The sequence below is a fragment of the Mobula hypostoma genome, chromosome 13 (genome assembly GCF_963921235.1).
Source record: "Mobula hypostoma chromosome 13, sMobHyp1.1, whole genome shotgun sequence".
In the NCBI taxonomy this organism is placed as follows: Eukaryota; Metazoa; Chordata; class Chondrichthyes; order Myliobatiformes; family Myliobatidae; genus Mobula; species Mobula hypostoma.
Genome location: NC_086109.1, coordinates 47,391,084 through 47,416,235, shown reverse-complemented (window position 1 = coordinate 47,416,235; position 25,152 = coordinate 47,391,084). Strand labels below are relative to the sequence as shown.

General features: G+C 41.1%; 1 protein-coding gene across 3 annotated transcripts in view; it reads right to left on the bottom strand.

Moving 5' to 3' along the window:
* Window positions 1-3,513: 3,513 nt before the first annotated feature.
* Window positions 3,514-25,152, bottom strand: part of LOC134355951 (SAM pointed domain-containing Ets transcription factor) — an 86,543-nt gene continuing 64,904 nt past the window's right edge. Inside the window, exons 4-6 of one of the 3 annotated variants that reach the window (XM_063066491.1) lie at window positions 20,207-20,290; window positions 9,778-9,918; window positions 3,514-8,104 (exon numbers count right to left, since the gene is read on the bottom strand). In XM_063066491.1, coding sequence (XP_062922561.1) covers window positions 7,926-8,104; window positions 9,778-9,918; window positions 20,207-20,290 — 404 coding nt within the window. In that variant the 3' untranslated portion in view covers window positions 3,514-7,925. The remainder of the gene's footprint in view (window positions 8,105-9,777; window positions 9,919-20,206; window positions 20,291-25,152) is intronic. The other 2 variants (XM_063066493.1, XM_063066494.1) reach the window with 2 other exon arrangements.

Here is a 25,152-nt window from a genome sequence, read left to right as displayed (position 1 = left end):
CACGTTAAGAAATGAACAATGAATAAAGATTTCAGTTTTTGCTCTTAATAGAATTAGATTATTAGGCTAAATTACCACCAGGGGTATAGATGTTTGAAGGGAATGCGAGGGAAAATAAAATAGATTAAATTGGAATTAGTGCAAAATTGGTAGTTGGCATGCACGGAGACTGAAAGGCTTGTTTCTGTGCTGTATCTCGTCTAGATGGTCTAACCCAGGGGTTCCCAATCATTTTTATGCCATGGACCCCTATCATTAACCAAGGGGTCTGTGGACCCCAGGTTGGGAACTCCTGGAATGTATAGAAGTCTGACCAACTTTAGGCAGAAGGCCATGCAAAATGGAGAGAATCACTCCCTCTGGACAGGGATGTGCTAGCTTCCACTGACACTTCTGCATTGCTCTGTAACTCTTGTACATCATGTGAGAAGTCTAGTAGGCATTACATTGCATTACATCTTGTGGCATCAATGCACTGATAGAAACAAGTGCATCATCTTTGAAAGTTGTAATGGAGTTGGTCATCACAGAGGTGTGTCTGATTTAGAGGGTCAGATAATGAAAGAGTTTAGGCTGAAGCTGCTCCCTACTTCCATCACTATCTATTCCTCTGTGCTCCACTCAGTGGATGAGTAAACACATAGATCCATTTATTCTGAAATCCAAATGCTGAAGTCAGATGAGGCATAATAATCCCTCAGTGGCTCTGTCCATGGCACTGCCTGACAGACTTTGATAGGAGGGAAGCCTGGGCTGAGGCTTCACACACACTTGAATTATTAAAGTTGTGTTAACCTTTAAAAACACATCTTTTTAATGAAATTTTATTTTAAAAATAATACTGAAACACCTTAAATGTTTAATTATTTATAAAAATAAAGCAAATGAATTATTGTTCTTTTTCAAATCTTCATTTGAACAAGGATTCTGATGTTAAGGCAAACCTGGCAAGTGTGGCTGGCAAAGGTTGACTTCCACTGAGAAATCATTAATAATGAGCCCGCCCACCAATCTCTGATGCAGCCCTCAGCAATCCACTCATGCTGCTGTTAAGACCATAACACATAGGAGCAGAATTAGGCCATTCAGCCCATCGAGTCTGCTGCACCATTTCATCATGGCTGTTCCATTTCCCCCTCAACCCCATTCTCCATAACCTTTCACACCCTGGCTTATCAAGAATCTATCAACCGTTGCCTTAAGTGCACACAATGACATGGCCTCCACAGCCAAATGTGGCAAAGGATTCCACAGTTTCACCACTGGTCTAAGTAGACATTCCTCTGTTCTGGAGTTGTGTCCTCTGGCCCTAGACTCCCCCACCATCCTCTCCACATTCACCCCAAATAGACCTTCAATGTTTGATAGTTTTCAATTAGATCCCCCTTCATTCTTCTAATTTCTAGTGAGTACAGGCCCAGAGCCATCAAACACTTCTCATATGACAAGCTTTTTATTTATGAGAATCACTTTTGTGAAACTTCTTTGAACTCTCTCCAATGTCAGCACATCCATTCTTAGATAAGGGGCCCAAAGCTGCTCACAATACTCCCAAGTGAGGCCTCACCATTGCTTTATAAAGTCTCAACATTGCATCCTTGCTTTTATATTCTAGTCCTCTGGAAATAAATGCTAACATCACATTTACCACTGACACAACCTGCAAGTTAAAAAACATAGAAACATAGAAAATAGGTGCAGGAGTAGGCCATTCGGCCCTTCGAGCCTGCACCGCTATTCAGTATGATCATGGCTGATCATCCAACTCAGAACCCTCTACCAGCCTTCCCTCCATACCCCCTGATCCCATTAGCCGCAAGGGCATCCTGCATGAGGATTCCCTTTGCACCTTGAAGTTTTGAATTTTATCCCCATTTAAAAAATAGTCCATGTTTTTAAATCTGAGGAAAGATCCCCTGTGCAACGCGCTCGCTCCAAACCTTTACGTTAGTTGGGGGACGTGGTAGAATATACCCAGTGTCTCAGCCCTAGCGCAATGGAGGCCTCACTCAACCAGTCCAGAAGCCACTGCAAAACAAGCTGGAGGGATATAGCTGCTGTATCCTTGTCCTAGACTTTATAAAGTGAACTTTATTCAATGTATTTGGCTTTGTATCCAAATGTGGGCAATTTATAATGGTTCTATTCTGTGCTGCCTTTCTCCATTTTGATCCTCCTGTTACTGATTGATGGAGAGAAGCTCTAACTTGATTTATTCGTTTCTTCATCTCCCTTCAGTTTGTTCACTTGCTAAAATCATTTATCTCATCTTAGGTTACCTTTGAACCTTATTTAAGTTACATGACTATAACTTTAAAAAAAAGACCTAGATCTCCTTGAAATTGATTCCTTACAGCTGAAGGACACATCATGTTTCATTAGACAGAGAAGTAATCTTCTCTAGAACCCTTGCTCACAACAGTGTCGCACTGACACTGTTGAATGTCACTGAGACCTCACAGAGAAAAACCAACAGATTGTATATTCTAGTGATTCATGGACTTTGATTTAAAGTTTTTAAAAGAAGAATGGAGCTAACATTTATTTGGCCAAGTTATTTCAGTTAAATGGATCAGGAAAGGGGGAGGGAACGTTGACTCAGACCATGAGAGGCCTGCATTGGGCGCAGATTGGAAGTCTGTGTGGGGTGACACTCCTCGCACAGACTAGAGCAATGTGTGATTAAGTGCCTTGCTCAAGGGCACAAACATGCTGCCACAGCTGAGGCTCAAACTAGCGACCTTGAGATAACTAGACAAATGCCTTAACCACTTGGCCATGTGCCCAACAAATCAGGAAAGGCCATAAACAATTCTGAGTTATGGAAGGATAGGTTGTACTTCTTTGCCCTGAAGTAGTACCTCGGCAGTAATTGTTGCCAGCCTCTTCAGTGATCACTGATGCCACTGCTTTCAAAACGGGTTGGACTTGATTCTCGCAGGATAGTAATCACATTCCGGGGGGGGGGGGGGGTCTATATCTGTAACTTCAGGCCATTGTGCTTGCATAAGGCTTAACCAGCTGAACACCTGGAAGGTGCCCTGTTAGGTCTGTTTGCTCTCTCCTTTTCTCAAGGGATCAAGACTCTCGGTAATTAGGAAACGCAATGCATGATTAGATAAACTGATAATTTCCTGCCAACATATTGCGTGTTTGTACATGACCAGGTTTTCATTTGAGTCTCACAAGAAGTCCTCCTAAGTCCCATCCTTCCTCTCATCCAAATATAATGCTGCTTTATAGTAGAATTTGAAGTTACATCAGCTTCTGTACGTGTCTGAAATGTAATCCACCACTTATTACCATGAAATCCACAGTTAGCATCCATCCATGGATCACAGTTCACACAGGGCAGCAGTTTACAAAGATGCCTGGGAGAGGATGTCATGGCCTTGATGTGAGTGTTTTACCTTTATCCCAAGAAGCAGAGATTACTGTTAATCAAGAACATTTCTATACCCAAAATGAGAAATTGTTGTCATTAAAAACTTCAAAATTTCAACATGTGGTTTTAATAATTGTATTCACAGTTTTGCAATTTCATTTTTACAAATCTAGTATCAAACAAAAAATGCTGACATATTGAAAGCAAGTGTTAAAAATCTAAAATTCATCAGACTCCAGTTTATTCAAAAATTTACAGTTTCCCATTTAATGACTTAGACCCAGGTCCTAGTTTCCCATTCACAACATCTATCGTGCAGCGAGTTAACTTCAATGTACATTTAGTTTTCTTATGTGGAATCTTTGTCAGGTTTTTGTGTGTTGAACTGTTGAAAATGCCCAACAGTTCCAAAAGTTTGCCTGCAACTACACACTGAGTGACTGTAGACTGTTGCTCAGTCACAAGAGGGTGTGCTTCATGAAGGCTGATAGTCTTTATCTGTCAGTCTTGTTAGAAGGCTAGGAATCATTATAGTAACTTGGTAAGACTCATCATCTCCCTCTTCTGTCTGAGAGGAGAAAAGGAACTGTGTGTTTTATTGTTTTAAATGTACATAAAATAAAAGCGTTCTTCTGCAGCCCTCGCCTAACTTTTGACACAGCTTTCTGAAATGGTTCTGGGTTTACAGTAACGTTGCAACTGGAGAATAGGTGAAGCTAAATGAAATTCTATAAAAATGTCAGTCACGCCAAAGCATTATCTCTTTTTCTACAATAAAAACTGTCCTCTCTTGGCATGAAAGGTAATTTATTAATCCCTTCACACTCTAATAAATATAAGATATTTCAGTTTTATCCTTCAGAACAAGGGAATTAATTATTTCCTAGTAAACTAGTATCCATTATTAAGTAATCCATAGATTTATAAATCTACTAAAGTTCCTTCAATACATTGAGATGCACAGAACATGAATGTGATAACTTTTCCCTCCCAGTGTAATGGTTCGTGCAGTGCTTTACAGCACCAGCTGTAAGATCAGGGTTCAATTCCTGCCACTGTCTGTAAGGAGTTTGTACGTTCTCCCAGGGTTTCCTCTGGGTACTCCAGTTTCCTCCCACCTACCTTCTAGGTTAGGGTCAGTGAGTCGGGTGTGATGTAGGCCCTGGATGCATGCTGACACTTCCAGGTCGCGCAGCACAATCCTTACAAATGACATATTTCATTTCATGTTTCGAGGTACTGTACATGTGAAAAACAAAGCTAATTTTTAACAGTCCCTTTTGGACCATGGTTGGGGAGAGGGAAAAAAAAATTATTTTGTGACTAAATCTGGTGTGTCATTAATGATTTGAGCTCAGAGTTTAGTATGCAGCATCAATTCCAGCAAATCTCTTTCCCGTGTCACAAGTATTGAAGTCTGGAGATAACTCTACTCAAATAGTATTACCAGCACCCTTCTGGTGCTCACACACCCTGAGCAATTCCAATAAGAGTAAAGATTTGCTTTAAGGCCTTTTTCAGAAATGTTTTCCTTTACAAATGTGAAAACCATATTACTTCAGTCACCAATCCAGTTGAAACAGTGTCATGGGCCATCTTTGACATGTAAACAAACACAAAGTATAGTAAACAGAGGCGGCAATTTATCAACAGCACTCCACACTCATTCTATGAAGCAAATTGAAAGTATTCAAATATTTCTAGTCAATGGTTCTCCTTTCAAAATTAGGGACAATTCACTATAAGCAGTTAGTAGTCAATGTTTTTTTTAAGCAATAATTGAAAAACAACTTTGGGCATTTTGATCCATGTTCTCCTTAAAGATATAACACATCGTCATCCAAGGTCACAAATTCACAGATGAAAGGAGTATTTGCAGTTGGATTGAAGGAGTGGGAAGTTATTCTTTGATTCTTGATAGGATGAAAAGAGTTGGGTTATTTTTTATAGATAGTCTTTCCTCTTGGTGGCAGTATGTAATTCTAAGGCTCCTAAAATTCCATTCTATTTTTAACCATGGGTTAATTGTGCAAACACTTCAAAACTTCCGTGCCAATTTCTACAATCATTTCAATTTTTGAACACTGAAATATGATCTTATTTCCCTGATCCCATAGGCTGAATTTACCATAGTACAAATATTTTATTTGATTACTATCCTCTAAGTACAAGCAGTGTGTAGTTAGCTGTGTTAATGTATATACAAAATGTAGAAAAGGGCAAGAACAAGGATAGTGAACATCTCGTTAACAAGAATTAACCCACACTGTTGCAGTATTTAAGCAGTGTGAACAGAAACTCTTCTCATTGCATGTGTAAAACAAGTTGTCTCTGGAATCATAATAGGGGTTCTGCTGTTAGATCCCATTGATAGAAAACTAACTTCCATGACCAATGAATTGATATTAGTGGAGTGTAACAATTTAATATCCATTATAGGCAGTATGGCACTTTCATATTCTCTATTAACTCAGGGTGGTTTATTAGCAAGAATTAGCACTCTTGACCCATCCAAAGGGATGGAAACAAGCTAAAATCAAACATTTTCAGCCATTTAAGTACCGTTAGATTCAAAGGTTAATGTGTGCCTTGCTTGAAATATGTTAAGGCTCTATTTAATTGACTGATACAGCCAAAGGTAATCTTGTCTTTATTTTAAAGTGAAGAGGAAAGTGAACAGATGAAAGATTTCAACTGATAACTGAACTTCAGGCTAAAATTCAACAAATATTTGGTGATAATTGTTATATCCTGTACATTTCCTGGCCTGTCTTTCTTCGTTAACCTGTGTTGTAGTTCCCTGCCATAGCTGGCACCCGCTGGGGACAGCTGAAAAACAAGGCTGTTCCTACTCCCACACCCACTCTCTCTTTCCCATTCTGCCGCCAGAACTACCACACCACACATCACCCTTCTTCCATTTACCTTAACTTTATAATTTAATAAATATCTTTTGTTTGTAATTCATGTTGTGGCCAGATTTCTTTGTGTGACCGCCTGTGAGCTGAGGTTGTAACATACTCTAATGGTTTAATCTCCAACTGTAAGTAGTGGAAGCATTCAAATGCACTACTTCCCTGGGTTTTGGGTTATTAGGTAGAAACATGAAATGAGATGTTTTAACTATATCAGCACCTTTTCACAGTCCTGGCAATAATCTATGGAGATGGAAGTTTGAGTGAAGATTTGGGAGGGTACAACAAACATTATTTGCAAATCCCATTATATCAGATTTATGTTGTACTTATTTTGTAAAAATACAAGTTATCATCAAGCCTTGCACAAACAAGGGAATTTAGTAATTAATGTATTCCACAGGGATCAGGTGAAAAACCAGTATAATACAAATCTGCTTCCACATGTGCGGCTGGTCCAAAAGTAGATGTTATAATGGATATAAAGTTCCTCTGATGATTAGGGGATCTCACTAGAAATTTCCTTATGCAACAATAGTATGAATTTGAGCAGATGAGATGGGAACTAGATGAGCACATGTGGTAAAATGGAACTGAGTTTATTGAAGTGGAATGGGAACAAGCTGTACGCCTGTTAAAACTCTATGTCCTGCTAGGTGACAGGAAAGGTATGTGCCATTCAAAAATTAGAATCAAACTCTTCGTACAGAAAAGGTTACTATTTTCTCCTCAAATTTAGAAGATATGTAGAACATCCCCACTGCTGTCACTCAGATTCTAGTTAGATAAGCATACTTCAAACATACATACCCAAGTAAAATATGTTGGTGGTTTAAACTTTGGGTTTAATTCCAACTACAACAAATTTACAACATTCATTGCTGCTGTTCTCTCATCTATAGAGAGAGAGAGGGAGGAAGAGAAAATAATATACAGTACATAAATATAATGAACTATTTTCATTTCACAGAATCATAGAAATTTTAATTCAGCAGGCCACTATGCCTGTGGTAATAAAATATTTTTGTTGGCAGTACATTTTTAAAGACTCCAGTGAGGATAGAAATCTATCCATTTGCTTCCTCCAGTGCACACGTCAAACACTATCTACTGGATCCCAAGTGCTCACTCCAAAGGTTGTCCAATAAAATGGAACAAGACCTTCATGATTGAACTCTGCTAAAAAAAAATGCTATATTAGAAAAGACAGAAGTAAACTATAAACAAAATATGAGGTCTTGGTGATGACCAGACTATTAAAACACTACTTGGACTACTGAAATGTTAATTGAGTTACAATATCCAATCATTAAAAGCAGAGAAAAGTAAGGTTTGGTTGTGATCATGTGATTTTAGATTTTGGTGGGCCATTTAGTTTCAATACATTGAGCCCAATTTGGTGAGTACAAAAAATATGTTTCTATTAATGAAACAAAGTGAAGACCAACCTGAAAAAGAGTTTGTTAGACGCAAATACAAATACAAATACAAATCTAGGCAGAGCAGGCAGTCACATCCTGAAACATCAGGCAGGCTTTGGGCTTTCAATGTTCTGACGTACACTTGAAGTCACCCAGTGTAGAATGTGAGAACCACATAGGGCTCTGACATGTCCGTTCCTTCCCTCATACAGGGTGTACAAACTGATAAACCAAACGCTGTGAAACATCAGGCTTCCGGATGATCCCTTTCTTGTAATATTGCCGGATAGAACGGCTTAGCTTGTCATAGTTCATTGCAGGTCGGTTCTTCCGAATTCCCCATAATCTTGCAACTTGTGCAGAGTCTTCTATCTTAAATATACCTGGTCAAGAATGAGAAGGTAGTTGCTGCCTGTTAGTCATTGAGCATACCTCTCATACATGAAAGATAAACTCTACATCATTGTAGCCTTTGAACCTGCATTGCATATTCTCTGCAAGAGTAACACTACATCATGCATTCTGTTACTGATTTTCCCTTTTACTACCTGCAAAACTTTCACCGTACCTTGGTACATGTAACATTAACATTAATAAAGCAATTCCAATTCATTTTAATAATTATAAGTAATTATTATTAATTGATGTTGAAATACTGAAGGTATACACTGACTGAACACAGTGCTTAAGCTTTTCTAGACCTTTGGAGTAGAGAATTCACCACCACCTGAGTAAAGACATTTCCCCTTATCTCGGTCTTATACAGCTTACCCTTTGTTCTCAAACTGTGCCCCCCCGGCCCTAGACTCATTCGCCAAAAGAATCACGTTCTCTACATCAGGGCTGTCAGGCTCTTTAAGATTTGTACATGTTTAACAAGCGTCCCGAAGAAAAGTCTCAACCTGAAATATTGACTTTTTATTCATTTCCATTGATGCTGCTTCCCTTCATTATCTTGAGTGTGTTGCTTTCTAGCCACGGCCATTATACAATGAAGAGCAGCACAGCAGAGGCACAGCTTCACAGCACTAGTAACCTTGTCCACGCATGGATCTGAGGTTGTATGTGTTGTCATTGTGTGTTCTTTCTGACTGGCTGGATTTCCTGTGGTGCTCCAGCTACTGTCCCCCTCCCAAAGAGGTGTGGGTGAATTAGCCATAGTAAATTTTCCTTACAGTGTGGGTGAAAATTTCTCCAAGAGGGCCACAACCTCGTCGTGGTTTGGAGGTTTGTGTGCCTCAATGACCCAGAGAACTATGTTGGCTGGAGTCAGGGATTTAGGCTTTGGCTCTTGGTATGGTCACCCATGCCAAACAGGTCAAAGGGTCGAGGCCAGACTAAGAGTGCTCCACCACTCAGGGGTTTGGCACAGGGCTAACAACCCTGACTGGTGAAACAAAATTATTAGATTATGAGAACACTCAGTCCTCTTTTATTGTCATTTAGAAATGCATACAGGCATTAAGAAATGATACAATGTTTCTCCGGAGTGATATCACAGAAACAACAATGAAGAATTCTTCAGCGTCTGTGTGAGATGGTATTCCTGAGTCTCTACCCAGGACCTGCATGACTGACAATAGTGAAAAGCAAGAGGAAGCTACTGCCATGATGAAGGAAGCCCTGAATACCGACAGAGATGGAGAGCCTTCATTGGTAGCCTAAGTGCCAGCAGAGTAACAGGCAGTAAGTCGTGGGTGAATGCGGATGAGCTGCGATGAGGATGAGGATGAACTGCGATGGCTCTTGGTGCATTAGTGCTTGATAATCAGTGTAGACTCAGTAGACTGAAGGGCTTTTTCATGCTGTTTGGATCTATGATTCCGTAACCTTTAAGTGCAATATTTCTTCTTTATTCTTGAAATCAGTCCCTCTCATCATAAAGGCTAATATAGCAAGGTCTCGGCCCAAAATGTTGACTGTTTACTCTTTTCCATAGATGTTGCCTGACCTGCCGAGTTCCTCCAGCATTTTGTGTGCATTGTTTATCTTCTAGAACCTATCTTTTAAAGGCAGAAGGAGTTATGTAACCACACCAGCAGAGTAAGTCACTTACCTTTCTCTTTGTTCAGCCAGCGGATAAATCGACCATAGTTGTGGGGTTTCAGCAAGAGTTCTTTCAGAAATTGCCACAGGTGAATAGGTTGCCCTGAGCAGGAGGAATCAGCCTCTATATCCATCCATCTCTCATCACGGCCTGGGGAGACGAAGCACAGTCTGTCTTGGCATTTTTCATCAGCCACAGTGAGCAGTTTAGAGAACAGTAACAGTATTAGTGAACAGTATTCAGTCTAACAGAGGCCAGTACAAGAGGAAATGCACAAGATCCTACACAGTTATTTTCCCCACATACACAGATTTGAGGGGATGTCAGATAATTTCCCTGGTTAATGGTTTAGATAGGAACTCCATGGATGGCTAGATGTAAGAAAATATATTTGAAGGAATGTTTCCATGTTGTGATATCTATACATTTTCAAGGTTCATTTGAAAGAAAAAAAAGTAAAATTGATAAAAAAAAAGTACTGAACAGACATTCATGGTTGAAAGAAGTTACTGACTCTGCCGTATACTTTGGCATATAAGGATAAAGCCTAATCACAATTATATTTACAGGACTAGAATACATACTTTGTTCTAACCTAGCAGTAAGGCACACCAGCATGTGGCACCTATGTCATATATACAAGTGATGGCAGCGTTAGGTTCTACACCCACATGAATTACAGAAATATCATATTTAAACACACCACCTTGTTTTCTCTCCAAACAACTTTCCTCACATGTACACACTGGTATTACAGATTCAAGTTCCTACTGCTGGTTCAGCTGGCTGCGTTGTGTACTTCTCTTTGAACCAAGGAGCTTGTATCTTCATGGTCTATCTCACTACATTCTATGATTCTTCATGTAGCTGATCTTGTGTAGAAATCAAGTCAGCATCTTCTGATATGTTTCTTGACATGAACATTTTTTGGCCATGATTCCCCAAAGTCTACCAAGTAACACTTCTGACTTGGAGGACTTCTCCGAGCTCCCAATGCTGAATTTCATCCTTGCCTAGTGATCCCAACTGCTTCACCCAGTCAGAGGTGCCTTTCTTTGCCTCTGGTCAATGTCTTTTGTTTCAAATGTCACTTCTCTACTTTCTCCTTTCATTTAGGGTGTAAATCGGAATGAGAATGAGAATCAGATTTATTATCGCTGTTAGATGACATGGAGGCGGAGCTTAGGAGGGTTAATGGCGCCTAACTGCAACTCCTTTGCTTGCATCTTCAGAAACAGCTCTATCTCCATCTTTAATATCTCTATTTTTCCCTTTCAGGGTTCTTTTGAAGACCCTAACCTGGAGTTACATGCTGACTATGGTTCTTTGCAGGAATGGGACCCACTCTTGGGGTTGTTTGGCATGCCAAGGGCACGGCCTAAGAGCTCAGCAGACCTTCGGAGTACTGGGATCTTGAGACTCTGGAGATGGGGTGATTGGAGGTTGGTGCATCTGCAGGAGATTGGTGTGTCTTTGGAGATGGAAGATCTTTGACTGTATGCCCGGAGACCCGAGATATTTGGGCACAGAGCTCGGAAAAAGCGACACAAAGGACTTTTAACATCATAAACCAGTGAGCTGTTTGTTATGTCTCTGTCCCTTATTAGGAACAGAGAGAGCCTGTGGTATGTTGAATACCGGGTGAACAATGTGGTCTTTGGGGTACTGCAAGTCTGTGTCTTTGCTGTTGCTTTGCTCATACTTGAGCATCGGTGGCGGGTGCCAATGCCCTTTATGCTGGTGGGGGGAGGGGAGATTGTTACTTGCTGCCACTTGCACGTGGGGGGGGACTTTGGGGTTCTAACATTTAACTGTCATCCATTCTTTGGGGGCACTCCTCTGTTTTCATGGATGGTTGCGAAGAAAAAGCGTTTCAGGATGTATATTGTATACATTTCTCTGACATTAAATGTACCTTTGAAACTTCGGAATCCTTGACATTTAGTGTTTTGCAGCTGCAGTACAGAGCAAGCATATAAAATAACTATAAATTACAAAACAAATAAGTAAAGTCAAAATAAGGAAATAATGAGGTGGTGTTCATGAGTTCATGGACTGTTCAGAAATCTGACAGAAGAGGGGAAGAAGAAGTTTCTGAATTATTGTGTGTGGGTCTTCATGCTGCCGTATCTCAACCCCAGTGGAGAGGGCATGTCAGGATGATGAGGGTCCTGAGTGATGGATGCAAAACAGTTCACCTTTGCATTGTGGTAGCTATCAGTATTCAAAGTACTGACTTAGAACCCAGGATTACCCATTCCAATTTATGAGCTACATTGAGAACCATTGAATTCCCTGTTGAAGTTTGCTTGTGAGTTTAACTGAATCCAATCAAACCAGCCAAAATGAGCTTTGCTGATATCATGAAAATAATGGAGGAATTTTTAAAACTGAAACCATTGTTTATTACAGAATTCTTTAGTGGAACCAAAAGGAAGAGGGACCCCATTTCAGCTTACATGGCTGAATTGAAGAGATTATTGAAGCATTCTCAGTTCAGTGTAGGGTTTAATAATGGCTGAACAAATTGTGTTTCCATTCTGGCAGGGGCTCGCATAAAACAGAAAATGTAACAAAGTAGGACACATACAAAGTGCATGTTGGACAGACAAAAATAAATGGACTGCACAAGGAAGAGAAATAGATAAAAAGACAAGTTGCAGTTTAAAATATCACTAATCTGCAGGCTGTTAATGAAAAATTTGATAATGATGAGAGTGACACAGGGCCGAGTAGCCTTGAGATTATGAATATGAAAACTATCAATAGACAAGCAGTTTGGCTTACACCAGAAGTGAACAGAAAATTAATTTAAATAGAATTGGGCACTGTCTCAATCAATCAACCAATCCACAAAATGAGTTTGAACAGCATTCAAACATACTGAACTGAAGCCTGCAGATGTCCAACGAAGAACTCATACTTGAAAAAATGATAACTTCTGTAGAATGACATTCACAACTGTAAAATACAACAACCAACAAGCCACATTGGGCTTGTAATGTAGTAAAAACAGGAGGGCCAGCATTATGAGTCCATGATTGGCTGAGACAACTACAACTTGATTGGAGAACCATCCACCATTTGCATGCCACATCCCCTGCAATTGAGTCAACTGAAAGCAAATTATGGAAGGTTCTGGAAGATGCCACAGCAGCGTTCAAGGCTGGCACTGGAAAACTCAAACATATAATGGGTGAAACAACATTAAATGAAAATGCCACACCCAAGTTTTGTAAAGCCCATGATAAAGCAGCCAGTGAGCTAGATTGCATGGAGGCTGAAGGAATTATTTTCAAGGTTGAGAGGAGCCTGTGGGCAACACCAGTGGTCCCAGTAGCCAAGAAGGATGGGTCTGTCGGGATCTGGGGTGATTCTAAGGTCACCATCTATCCAGTACTGAAAGTAGATCAATGCCCTCTGTCCGGAATAGAGGATATTTTGCAAACCTTTCTGGAGACAAACACTACAGCAAAGCAGACTTAGCTGAGGCCTACCTACAGATGGAGATGGAAGAAGAGTCCTATCTGCTTTTTACCATAATCACTCATCAGGAGCTTTATCATTATAAAAGGCCTATTTTTGGAGTAGCATCTGCACCTGTATTCTGGAAAACAGCAATGGGCCGTGGGTTGCAAGGTGACCAAGCACTCAGTGTTATCCAGATGATGTCATTGTTACTGGTGAGGATGATAAGGAGAATCTCCAAAATCTCAAGGGAGTATTGAAAAGACTAGAAGATTATGGGCTCAGAGCACAATGCGACAATAGTGAATTCTTTAAACCAAGCATCACTTTCCATGGCCATATTATTGACGCACAAGGATAACACAAATGTGCTGAGAAAATTCGAGCAGTGGTGGAGAGAGTTTACCCTCGATACTGATCATCAACCACTGATGTCCATTTTCATTCCACAGAAGGGTGTTCCACTACCAGCAGCAGGACGAACACAGAGATGGGCTCTGTTCTCCGAGGACACAATTACAAGATCGGATTCAAGAAGACACTAATCATGGAAATGCTGATGGATTGCGTTGTTTACCCTTGGAAAAGGAAGTATCTGAAAAATTTACAAAAGAGGGCACTCATCTTGATATATTCCTCCTAATACAAATCAGAAGTCTCCCTGTTACAGTAGAGATGATCCAAAGAGAAACCAGAAAAAAAGCACACTGTCTCGGGTGTAAATGGCAATCCAGAATGGTTGGAATGTGCAGTGGAAATTCCAGTTCCCCCATTTTTACCATCATTGGGATGAACGTGTCTTTGATGGAGGTTGCCTTATGTGGGGATTCAGAGTTGTTGTACCATCCAGGCTGAGAGATGATGTGTTGGAGGAGCTACATGCTGGTCATCTAGTTGTGGTCAAAGTAAAAGCATTGGCTTGAAGCTTTATCTGGTGGCCTGGGATAGATCAGCTGATCAAGCCGCTCAGGATGCCAACACGTCCAGAAGATACCAAGAGCAGCACCTCTCCATCCCTGACAAAGGATTCATGTGGATTTTGCCAGGCCACTTCTGGGCACGAATTTCTTGGTAGTAGTGGATGCAGCTGCCAAGTGGGCAGAAGTGTTCCCAATAGCCTCCGCTACTCCCTCGCATACCGGTGATGTGTTCAGAAGCCTCTTCGCAAGGACTGGTGTTCCAGAAGTCTTAGTCAGTGACAATGGACCACAGTTCATTGTGGAGCAGTTTCAGTCATTCCTGAAAATGAATGGAATAAGACGTACTATATCCAGACTGTACCACCCAGCTACAAATGCTTGGCGGAAAGTTTGTCCAGGGTCTAAAGAACACATTGAGAGCAATGTCAGCAGAACACACCACACTGACACCAAATCAGAAGCTCTACAATTTCCTCCTTGCATATCACAATGCAGCTCATTCCACAACCAACAATTCACCAGCTATTCTGTTCATGAGCCAATCTCCCAAACCTAATCTCAGAAGGAGTATACAGGACATACAGCTGAGAGAAATTGAGGGCTCCTTGAGCAAGGAGGTTCAATGTTTCACGCCTGGACAAACAGTCCTGGCGAGGGACTACAGAGGCGATCAAAGATGGGTAGTTGGAAAGATTGAGGACTGAACTGGACCACTCTCCTGCATAGTGGAGTTTATGTCTGATATCGAGTGGAGACAACACATCGATCAGTTGAGAGGAGCAGAGGAAATTGTTATAGAAAAAAGGTGGACAGAGGTGTCAGAATCACATCCTGTATTCCCAGAGTCAACTCCTACAACCACCATGGAAGAGGTCCCCAAACCTGAGATTGTTTCACAGCCAAGTAAAGTGACACCCCACCACCCCACCTGCCATCAGGGAAGATGTTATCCACAGAAATCCTTCACAGCGATTAAATCTTTAGGCCTGAATGGGACAATTTAAAATTTATTATGCTGTGGATGTCTATATAGTAGTTATATTATACGATATACTGTGTATTTATATACGTATATAGATGACTAAAGAGCAATACATTACGCAATTGAGTTGAGATGCATTCTATATTGAATTGTTTATAGCTAAGCAGGAAGGAGTGCAGTGTATTTAATATTTCAGTGATATTTGAGTAATATTCTACATATAGTATTTGCTGAAGCATTCTTTAATGTTTACACAATTCATTCTGGGCTATATGTAAGAAGTACAAGGGGTGATTGATAAAGTTCGTGGCCTAAGGTAGAAGGAGTCAATTTTAGAAAACCTAGCACTAGCATATTTATTTTTCAATATAGTCCCCTCCTACATGTACATACTTAGTCTAGCGGTCGTGGAGCATATAGATCTTGGACCTCCAGAAAGTGCCCACGGCGGGGGTGATTGATAGGTTCGTGGCCTAAGGTAGAAGGAGATGAGTTATACAGCTCTCGTTGCATGCACATCCAGTTCAACTCTTTCAGTGATTATCCAGAAAGTCTAAAGTTAATAACTCATGAGTTAATAACTCATCAGGTGTGATTGATAAATTCGTGGCCTAAGGTAGAAGGAGATGAGTTATTAATTCCAAACTTTCTGCATTATCACTGAAAGAGTTGAACTGCATGTGCATGAAACAAGAGCTGTATAAATAATCTTCTTCTACCTTGGGCCACAAACTTATCAATCACCCCTGCTGAGAACACTTTCTGGAGGTCCAAGATCCGTATGCTCCATGACCGCAGGACTAAGTGTGTAAATGTAGGAGGGGACTATATTGAAAAATAAATGTGCTAGGTTTTCTAAAATTGACTCCTTCTACCTTAGGCTACATACTTATCAATCACCCCTCGTATGTAAATAGCATACGTTATTACAAGCAACACACATAAAAGTTGCTGGTGAACACAGCAGGCCAGGCAGCATCTCTAGGAAGAAGTGCAGTCGACGTTTCAGGCCGAGACCCTTCGTCGGGACTCGCTGTGCCATAGATGAGTGCCTCACTGAAGAAAAGGAGAGATAACCTAACGTGGACGATCATCCCGGCTCTTGTGTTTTTCTTTTGATTAGTTTCTGAAGTTACAAAGCTTAACAGCAATGACATAATCACTCACTATTTTTATTTTTCCCTTTTGTGTGTGTGGAGTTTATGACTCTTTGCTTTCTCAAGTGGATCTGGGATGAACCAATCAAACTCATCAATCAGGAATATCTTTAATATTTAATGGAGGGGTGGAAGTAGTTGAAAATTATAAAATAGGCTATCAAATTAAAATAAAATTAAAATTAAAAAGTAAGATCATAAAGGAGAGGAGAGATAAATAGAAAAGTGAATTGAATTTAGAAGAGCACAAAATCAGACATGTTGTGTAGGTGGTCACAGACAAGCAATAGTTATGTGTGCTCTAGAGGAAATATGAACCCTTCTCTCTAGGACCTGAAGGAGCCGAGGGATGCCATCATTGATATAGTTCTTAATACTTCGAAGGTTACAACTGCCTTTAGTAAAGGTAAAGTTTAAAATAGAACAAACATTAAGACAATTCATTATTGATATGGAGTCATTGAAAACTACAGCACAGAAACAGATCATTCAGCCCATCTAGTTCATGCTGAACTATTATTCTGCCTAGTCCTATTGACCCACACCTAGACCATAGCCCTCCATATACCCCCCATCGGTGTACCTATCCAAACTTCTCTTAAATGTCAAAATCAAACCCACATTCACCACTTCCTCACTCTCACCACCCTCTGAATGAAGATATTACCCTTCATTTTCCCCTTAAACATTTCACCTTTCACCCTAAACCCATGACCTAGTCTCACCCAACCTCAATGGAAAAAGGTTGCTTGTACGGTATCTATACCTGTCATAATTTTGTATACCACTAACAAAACTCCCTTCATTCTCCTAGGCTTCAGGGAATGAAGTCCTAACTTACTCAACCTCTCCCTATAGCTTGTGGCCTCCAGTCCCAGCAACATTCTTGTAAATTTTCTCTGCACTCTTTCAATCTTATTGATATCTTTCCTGTCAGTAGGTGACCAGAACTGCACACAATGTTCTAAATTAGACCTCAGCAACATCTTATACAACTTCAACATAACATCCCAACTGATACTGAATACTTTGACTGAAGCCCAATGTACTAAAAAGCTTTCTTTATAGCCTTATCTACCTCTGATGCCGCTTTCAAGGAATTATGAATCTGCATTCCCAGATCCATCCGTTCTACTGCAGTCCTCAGTGCCCCATCAGTCTCCATGTAAATCCTACCCTCCAAGGCCATCCAGCTGACATTTGTCAACATTGTTCCATCTGCCATTTTTCAGCCAATTTTTTCCTGCTTGTCCACATCTCACTGCAAACTTTGATAACCTTCCACACTATCCACTATGCTTCCAATCTTATCATCCTGGTTGTTGAAATACAAACGTTTGTAGATGCAAACAATAATGGACCCAGCACCAAGCCATGCAGCACCCCGCTAGTCACAAGCCTCCAGTCAAAGAGGCAACAATTTACTACCACTCTCTGGTGTCACCCGCAAAGCCAATGGCGAATCCAATTTACTACCTCTTCCTGAATGCCAACCGACTGAATCTTCTTGACCAGTCTCCCATACAGGACCTTGTCAAAGACCTTGCTAAAGTCCATGTGGACAACATCCATTGCCTTATACCTTCATCAACATTCATGATAACCTCAACGAAAAACATTACACCATTGGGTAGAAATGACCTACCATGCACAAAACCATGTTGACGCTCTCTAGTTAGTCCTTATTTATCCAAGTATTAATATGTCCAGTCCCTCAGAATAACCTACCCACTACTGATGTCAGGCTCACCAGCCTATAATTTCTCAGCTTATTCTTAGACCATTTCTTAAACAGCAGAACATTAGCTATCCTCTAATCCTCCAGCACCTCACTAATAGCTAAGGATATTTTAAATACCTCTGCCAGAGTCCCTGCAATTTCTGCACTTGCCTCTCAGAAGGTCCGAGAGGACATCTTCTCAATCCCTGGGGATTTGTCCATCCTAATTTGCCTCATGGCAGAAAGCGCCTCCTCCTATGTAATCTGAAACAGTCCATATCTAACTGCTGCTTAGCCTCAGTCCTATAGTCGCTGTGTACATCTCCCAAATAAATACAGTTGTAAAAGTTCCACTTAGATCACCCCATCTCTTTCAACTCCATGCATAAATGACCATGCTGATCTTCAAGACGACCAGTCTTGTTCCTTGCTATCCTTTTGTGCTTAATATGTCTATAGAAGCCCTTGAGATTCTCCTTCACTTTGGCTGCTAAAACAAGCTCATGCTTTCTTTTAGACCTCCTCATTTCCGTCTTATACAATTATACACATACATACTGTACAAGTATGTACCCCCTCTCAAAATCAAAGAAAACAGGCAAAACAAAAAAATAAGGATGTGGGATTTAGTACCAGCTCTTTATAACAGTCTCATGTACTTGCTTTAACCAAGGCTGAACTTTAACCTGACCTGTGGCACAATAAGCACACATGAAATCACTCCACTCAATAGACCTTGAGGAGGAGGGAAGTGATGCACACATGAGTTCATCGCCATACAGATGAATTCCTGATCCTGGCCCTGTGATTAAAGGAAGCAATGTAAATGTCTCAGTAAGAAGGGAAAACTGCAGGGCCAACCACATTTTGGCACTCGGTAACAACCAGTTGAAGGGACCCTAATACAGACTGCTCATTCGTCAGAACCTGGAGTGGGTCGTGGAAAGACTGAGTACTGACAGAGTCTGCAAAATCAGAAAGTATTATAAAATGATTAATCCCAATTCCCATATGACATTATCTCTGAAACACTGATTTTGAGATCCTACTCCTGTGAGTTTATCTCATTCAGAAATAAACATTCTTTTATGTCAAGAAACCTTGCACAGACCACGTCAGGTCCCAGCCAGAGAGGCAATGGGCTGAGTTTTAGTAATTATTTGATTTTAACTGACAACCAAGTAAAACATTACCACATCACTTATATTTGGAAACCCATTGTGCCATTATGCAGTGTTAAGAAATACCACCTTGCTACAATAAAGGTGAAACCTTGATGTAAACTCTGAAGGACGCTTCGTACTCTTGGCACAGACTCTTTGAGTCATGGAAATTGCTAGCAAAGAAGGCAGCTATTTGAACTGATATGCCTCTGCCAACCCAAAAAACAGCGCTGAGGCCAATCCCATTCACATGTTCTAAGTCCATGGCCATATTCCTTACAATTCGGATCAGTTTTAAACATCATAAGGGTACTTTTTCCCTCTCACCCACTGTTTCAGGTAGTGAATTCCACATTCCACCACTCCTATACAGATGCTTTAGACAGAAGATTAAATTTAACTCCAATATATTTCCTCTGTTTTCCACAGGGAAATTCTACCCCCTTCAATACCTCTCTCTCTCTCTCTCTCTCACACATACGCACACACACATACACACACACACACACACACACACACACACACACACACACACACACACACAGGCACACACACAGACACACACACACTCACACACAGGCACACACTCACACAGACACAGACACACACACACACACACACACACACACACACACACCTCTCTCTAATTAGGCATTGTGTGAATATGTAGCAAAGCAGTGCCCTTTGTAAAAGTGCACAATACTCCTATATGGATAATTTTCAATAAAGTTGTTTGTCAGTTTTATTCTATTTCACTAAGACCATGCAATGAAATGAATTAGTATTCTTTTTAATGGCATTATGCCTTTTCAGAGCAACCATTGCTAGACTGACTGCTCTTCATAATGAAAGGGTCCTCTACATTGCCCAGTTCTAACTGCATTGATCAGGAACAATAGATAACTTGGAAGCTCAAGTTGTTTCTGAAAGAGTTACTACAATGCTATTGCAGTGCTGGTCAGGATCCCCTTGCAAGTACACCTGATTTAACACATCTATTTCTATTAATAGGAAGGGAGGTTACATACAGATGGAATGTTCAGCAGCTGTGAGGAGCATGTTACCATTATATCTGTTATCTCCAGGAGATGACTTCTCTTTCATCCAAGCAGCTAAAAACAAAAGGAAAACACTTTGCTTTAATAATCACTACTCAGCACACAACTTGCCCTTTAACATCCGCTACTCAGTATTTCTTCTCCCCATAATGTGCTTCTTAACCTCAAGGTTTTAAAAGAACATCACAGTAAATGATTTATATTTTAAATGCAGTCACTGTTAAGTGACCCGAACTGCCATTTAATTATTTTATTTCATTTAGAGATACAGCACAGAACAGGCCCTTCTGGTTCAATGAACCACATCACCCAACAAGCCCCCTATTTAACCCTAGCCCAACCACAGGACAATATACAATGACCAATTAACTGATCAACCAGTACATCTTTAGACTGTGGGAGGAAACCAGAGCACCCAGAAGAAGCCCACCTGGTCATGGGGAGAACATACAAACTCCTTGCATTCGGAGATAAAACTGAATTCCACACTCCAATGCCCCCAGCTGAAATAACATCGTGCTAACCACTACACCTCCATGGTGCCCAGCTTTAGCATCTCCTCTCAGTGGTGAAGAGTCAGATCGGATAGTTATATAGTGTGAACTTTTGACTGCAGCTTTCTTTATGCAACATTCCTCGGTCTCTATCTAACCACATGGGATAGGAGTAAGTTCATTGTGAGCATGCTTTGTTGGTGTTGCAACACCTGTGGTCTGCCCCCAGCACATGCTCATGTTGTGGTTGTTAACGTAAATAATGTTTTTCACTGTATGCCACATTGTACATGTGATAACTAGATGAATCTGAATCTGAATTTGCTTCTGAATCATTAAAATTAGGCCTTCCCAAAAGCGGAAAGGGAGAAAGCCTTGTGTTGCTCTTGCATGCCACCTGGAGATCATTTGCAGAATAACATTGCTGCCACTGCACTGAGCCCTTTGCTGCTGTCGTTGTGCAGACTCAACGAAGGCACATAGCATGTCCAGGAACAAAAAGATTCTTTTCATAATGCCTCCCATTACAGCTCTCAGAAACTGTTCCTAAGTTTTTTCAAGTCCAATCAGGTACTCCAAAGCTTAGAGAGTTATGAATGTCGAAGAAAATAAGGTTAATCCATAGTTGATAACATTCGAGGTTAGTGGGAGGGGGGAAAATCTGATGAATCCACTTTAAAATATACAGTGTCTGGAGCTGACAAAATTAGTGAACACGTAATAAAATGAGGACTGCCTTAACTTATAGATAGAGATCTTCATTTGCTGAAGCATCAGACTCTAACTATTGCATCTTCAACAATGGAGACAGCTATTCAAACTACAATGTCTATATCTCATGGGCATTCAGCTTAATGGAGTCCACATACAAACTTTGCACTGTTGGGCTTTTTATGTTTTTTTTTACTGTCCCTGTGATGTTTCTTCTCGGCTGCTAACTGCAGTTTCTTTGGGCTCATCCTTAAATTGCAGATTGAGAATTCAGGAAGGGTCTGAAAACGTCTACAATTGCTTTCAACACCAGGAGTTGTGAAAATCAATGATTATTTTATTTCCTTGGGGATGGAATCAGAAAAGCAAATGGTGCTGTTGCCTCACATCTCCAGGGATCGGGATTTGCCCCTGAGCATATCACTGGCACATGTCGTCAGATTTCTTGTTTTGCAGCAGCACTGCTTTGCTATGCATAATAATAAAGGTGGGGGAAGGGAACGTCAACTCAGACCATAAGAGGCCTGCGTCGGGCATTTTCATGCCTTACAAGGCGCAGATTGGAAGTCTGTGTGGGGCGCCACTCCCCGCACAGACACTAGAGCAATGTGTGGTTAAGTGCTTGATCAAGGACACAAACACGCTGCCACAGCTGAGGCTCGAACTAGCGACCTTCAGATCACTAGACCAACGCCTTAACCACTTGGCCACATGCCCAATACAAAATAATAATAACACAACACATAATAATAAAAAAACTGTAAATTCTAGTATTGCACACCTTCTCATTGGAATAAATTCCTCAGTGTTACTATTTCAGAGGATCTGTCCTGGATCCAGCGAGGACGTGCAATTGCAAAGAAAGCATGGCAGCACCTCTACTTTCTTAGGAATCTGTGGAGATTTGGCACGTCATCTAAAACTTTGACAAGCTTCTGTGTAATGGAGAGTGTATTGACTAGATGCGTCACTACTTGATACTGAATCACCAATGCCTTTGAATGGGAAATCCTACAGAAGTTTAATGGATTTGGCCCAGTAGGTCACTAGTAAATCCCTTCCAACCATTGAGCACAATTCAACTACTGCACAGGGTCTTGTCATCTTCAGAAGTTTTCTGATGACTCTGTCATAGTTGGATGCATCAACAAGGGAGATGAGACTGAGAACAGGGCTACGGTAGGAAGCTTTGTCACATGGTGTAAGCAGAATTATCTGCAGTTTAATGTGAAAAAGACTAAGGAGCTGGTGGTAGACCTGAGGAAGGCTAAGGCACCGATGACTCCTGTTTCCATCCAGGGGGTCAGTGTGGACATGGTCGAGGATTACAAATACCTGGGGATACGAATTGACAATAAAATGGACTGGTCAAAGAACACTGAGGCTGTCTACAAGAAGGGTCAGAGCCGTCTCTATTTCCTGAGGAGACTGAGGTCCTTTAACATCTGTCGGACGATGCTGAGGATGTTCTACGAGTCTGTAGTGGCCAGTGCTATCATGTTTGCTGTTGTGTGCTGGAGCAGCAGGCTGAGGGTAGCAGACACCAACAGAATCAACAAACTCATTCGTCAGGCCAGTGATGTTCTGGGGATGGAACTAGACTCTCTGATGGTGGTGTCTGAAAAGAGGATGCTGTCTAAGTTGCATGCCATCTTGGACAATGTCTCCCATCCACTACATAATGTACTGGTTGGGCACAGGAGTACATTCAGCCAGAGACTCATTCCACCGAGATGCAACACAGAGCGTCGTAGGAAGTCATTCCTGCCTGTGGCCATCAAACTTTACAACTCCTCCCTTGGAGGGTCAGACACCCTGAGCCAATAGGCTGGTCCTGGACTTATTTCTTGGCATAATTTACATATTACTATTTAATTATTTATGGTGCAACTGTAATGAAAACCAATTTCCCTCAGGATCAATAAAGTATGACTATGACTATGACTATGATTATGACTATGACTATGACTGCGACTATCTACATGAAACACTGTCATAGGAAAGCTGCATCCATCACCAAAGATCCCCTTTGATGGATCCTTTTTCACCCAGGCCAAGCCCTTTTCTTGCCTCTGCCATCAGGTAGAAAGCACAAGAGCCTCAGGCCTAACACCACCACATTCAAGAACAGTTGCTTCCCCACAACCATCAGGCTCCTGAGCAAAAGGGGATAACTACACTCACTTGCCCATCCATTGAGGTGTTTCCACAATCAGTTATCTCACTTTAAGGACGCTTTATCTTGTTATTTCATGAATTCTTTATTTATTGCAATTTATTTATATTTGCATTTGCACAGTTTGTTGTCTTCTGCACTCTGGTTGATCTTTCACTGACCCTTTTATAGTTACTATTCTATAGATTTGCAGAATATGCCTGCAAGAAAATAATCTCAGGGCTGCATGTGGTGACATATATGTATTTCGCTAATAAAATTTACTTTGAACTTTGAACTTTTGGTGGAGCAGTGGGCTAAGCACTCATCCTTGGGGCACACCAGTGTTGATTGTCAGCAAGGAGGAGAAGCATGTGGTCTCCCAGTGAGGAAGTCAGGGATCCAGTTGCAGGGAGAGGTACAGAGGCCCAGGATTTGGAGTTTTTTGATTAGAACTGAGGGTATGAAGATGTTGAACGCTGAGCTGTAATCAATAAAAAGCAGCCTGATGTAGGTATTGCTATTGTCCAGGTGATCCAAGGCCGAGTGCATAGCCAGTGAGATTGCATCCACTGTAGATCTATTGTTGCAATAGGCAATCCAGGCACTTGCATAGGCAAGAGCTGATTCTGGCCGTGACTAACGCCCCAAAACACTTCATCACAGTAGATGTAAATGCAACTACGAGATGATCGTTGAGGCAGCTTGCCCTGATTTCCTTGGGCATTGGTATAATTTTCAGCCTTTTGAAGGAGGTGGGACCCTCCGGCCTCTGCAGTGAAAGATTGAAGGTGTTCTTGAACACTCCCACCAGTTGGATAGCACAGATTTTCAATGCCCTGCCAGGTACACCATCAGGGCCCTCAGCAGACCACTGATCACCCTGTAATCACATGGAGTTCCTCTGAGTGCTCTGTTGTCCTCCTACTAACCAAAGGTGTAATAATAATAAAATTGTCTACTCTCCTTGGAGAAGGTTAATTGAAGTAAAAATCAAACCAGCAAATTTCTACGGATGTACTATGGAGAGCATTCGAAGTGGCTGCATTACCACCTGGTACGGAGGGGCCACTGAACTGGATCAGAAAATTCTGCAAAGGATCGTTGACTCAGCCAGCTCCATCATGGGCACTAGCCTCCCCAGCATTGAGGACTCCTCAAAAGGCAATGCCTCAAAAAGGCGACGTCCATCATTAAGGAGCCCCATCAACCAGGACATGACCTCTGTTCACCGCTGCCACCAGAGAAGAGGTACAGGAGCCCAAAGAAACACACTCAACATTTTAAGGAACAGCTTCTTCCCCTTTGCCATCAGGAAATCAACTTCACTATTTTTGCACCAAATTATTTTTAATACAGTATATATATTATAATTCATAATATATTTTATGCTTTGCACTGTAGTGCTGCTGTAAAACAACAATTTTCATGACATTCTATATGTCACTGATAGTCAACCTGATTTTGATTCTGATTCTGAGGAAGCTGATGGACTTGTGTGAGAGAATAAGTTGCAGGCCACAGGGAAATAAGGAAAAGAGGATTAGAATAATGGC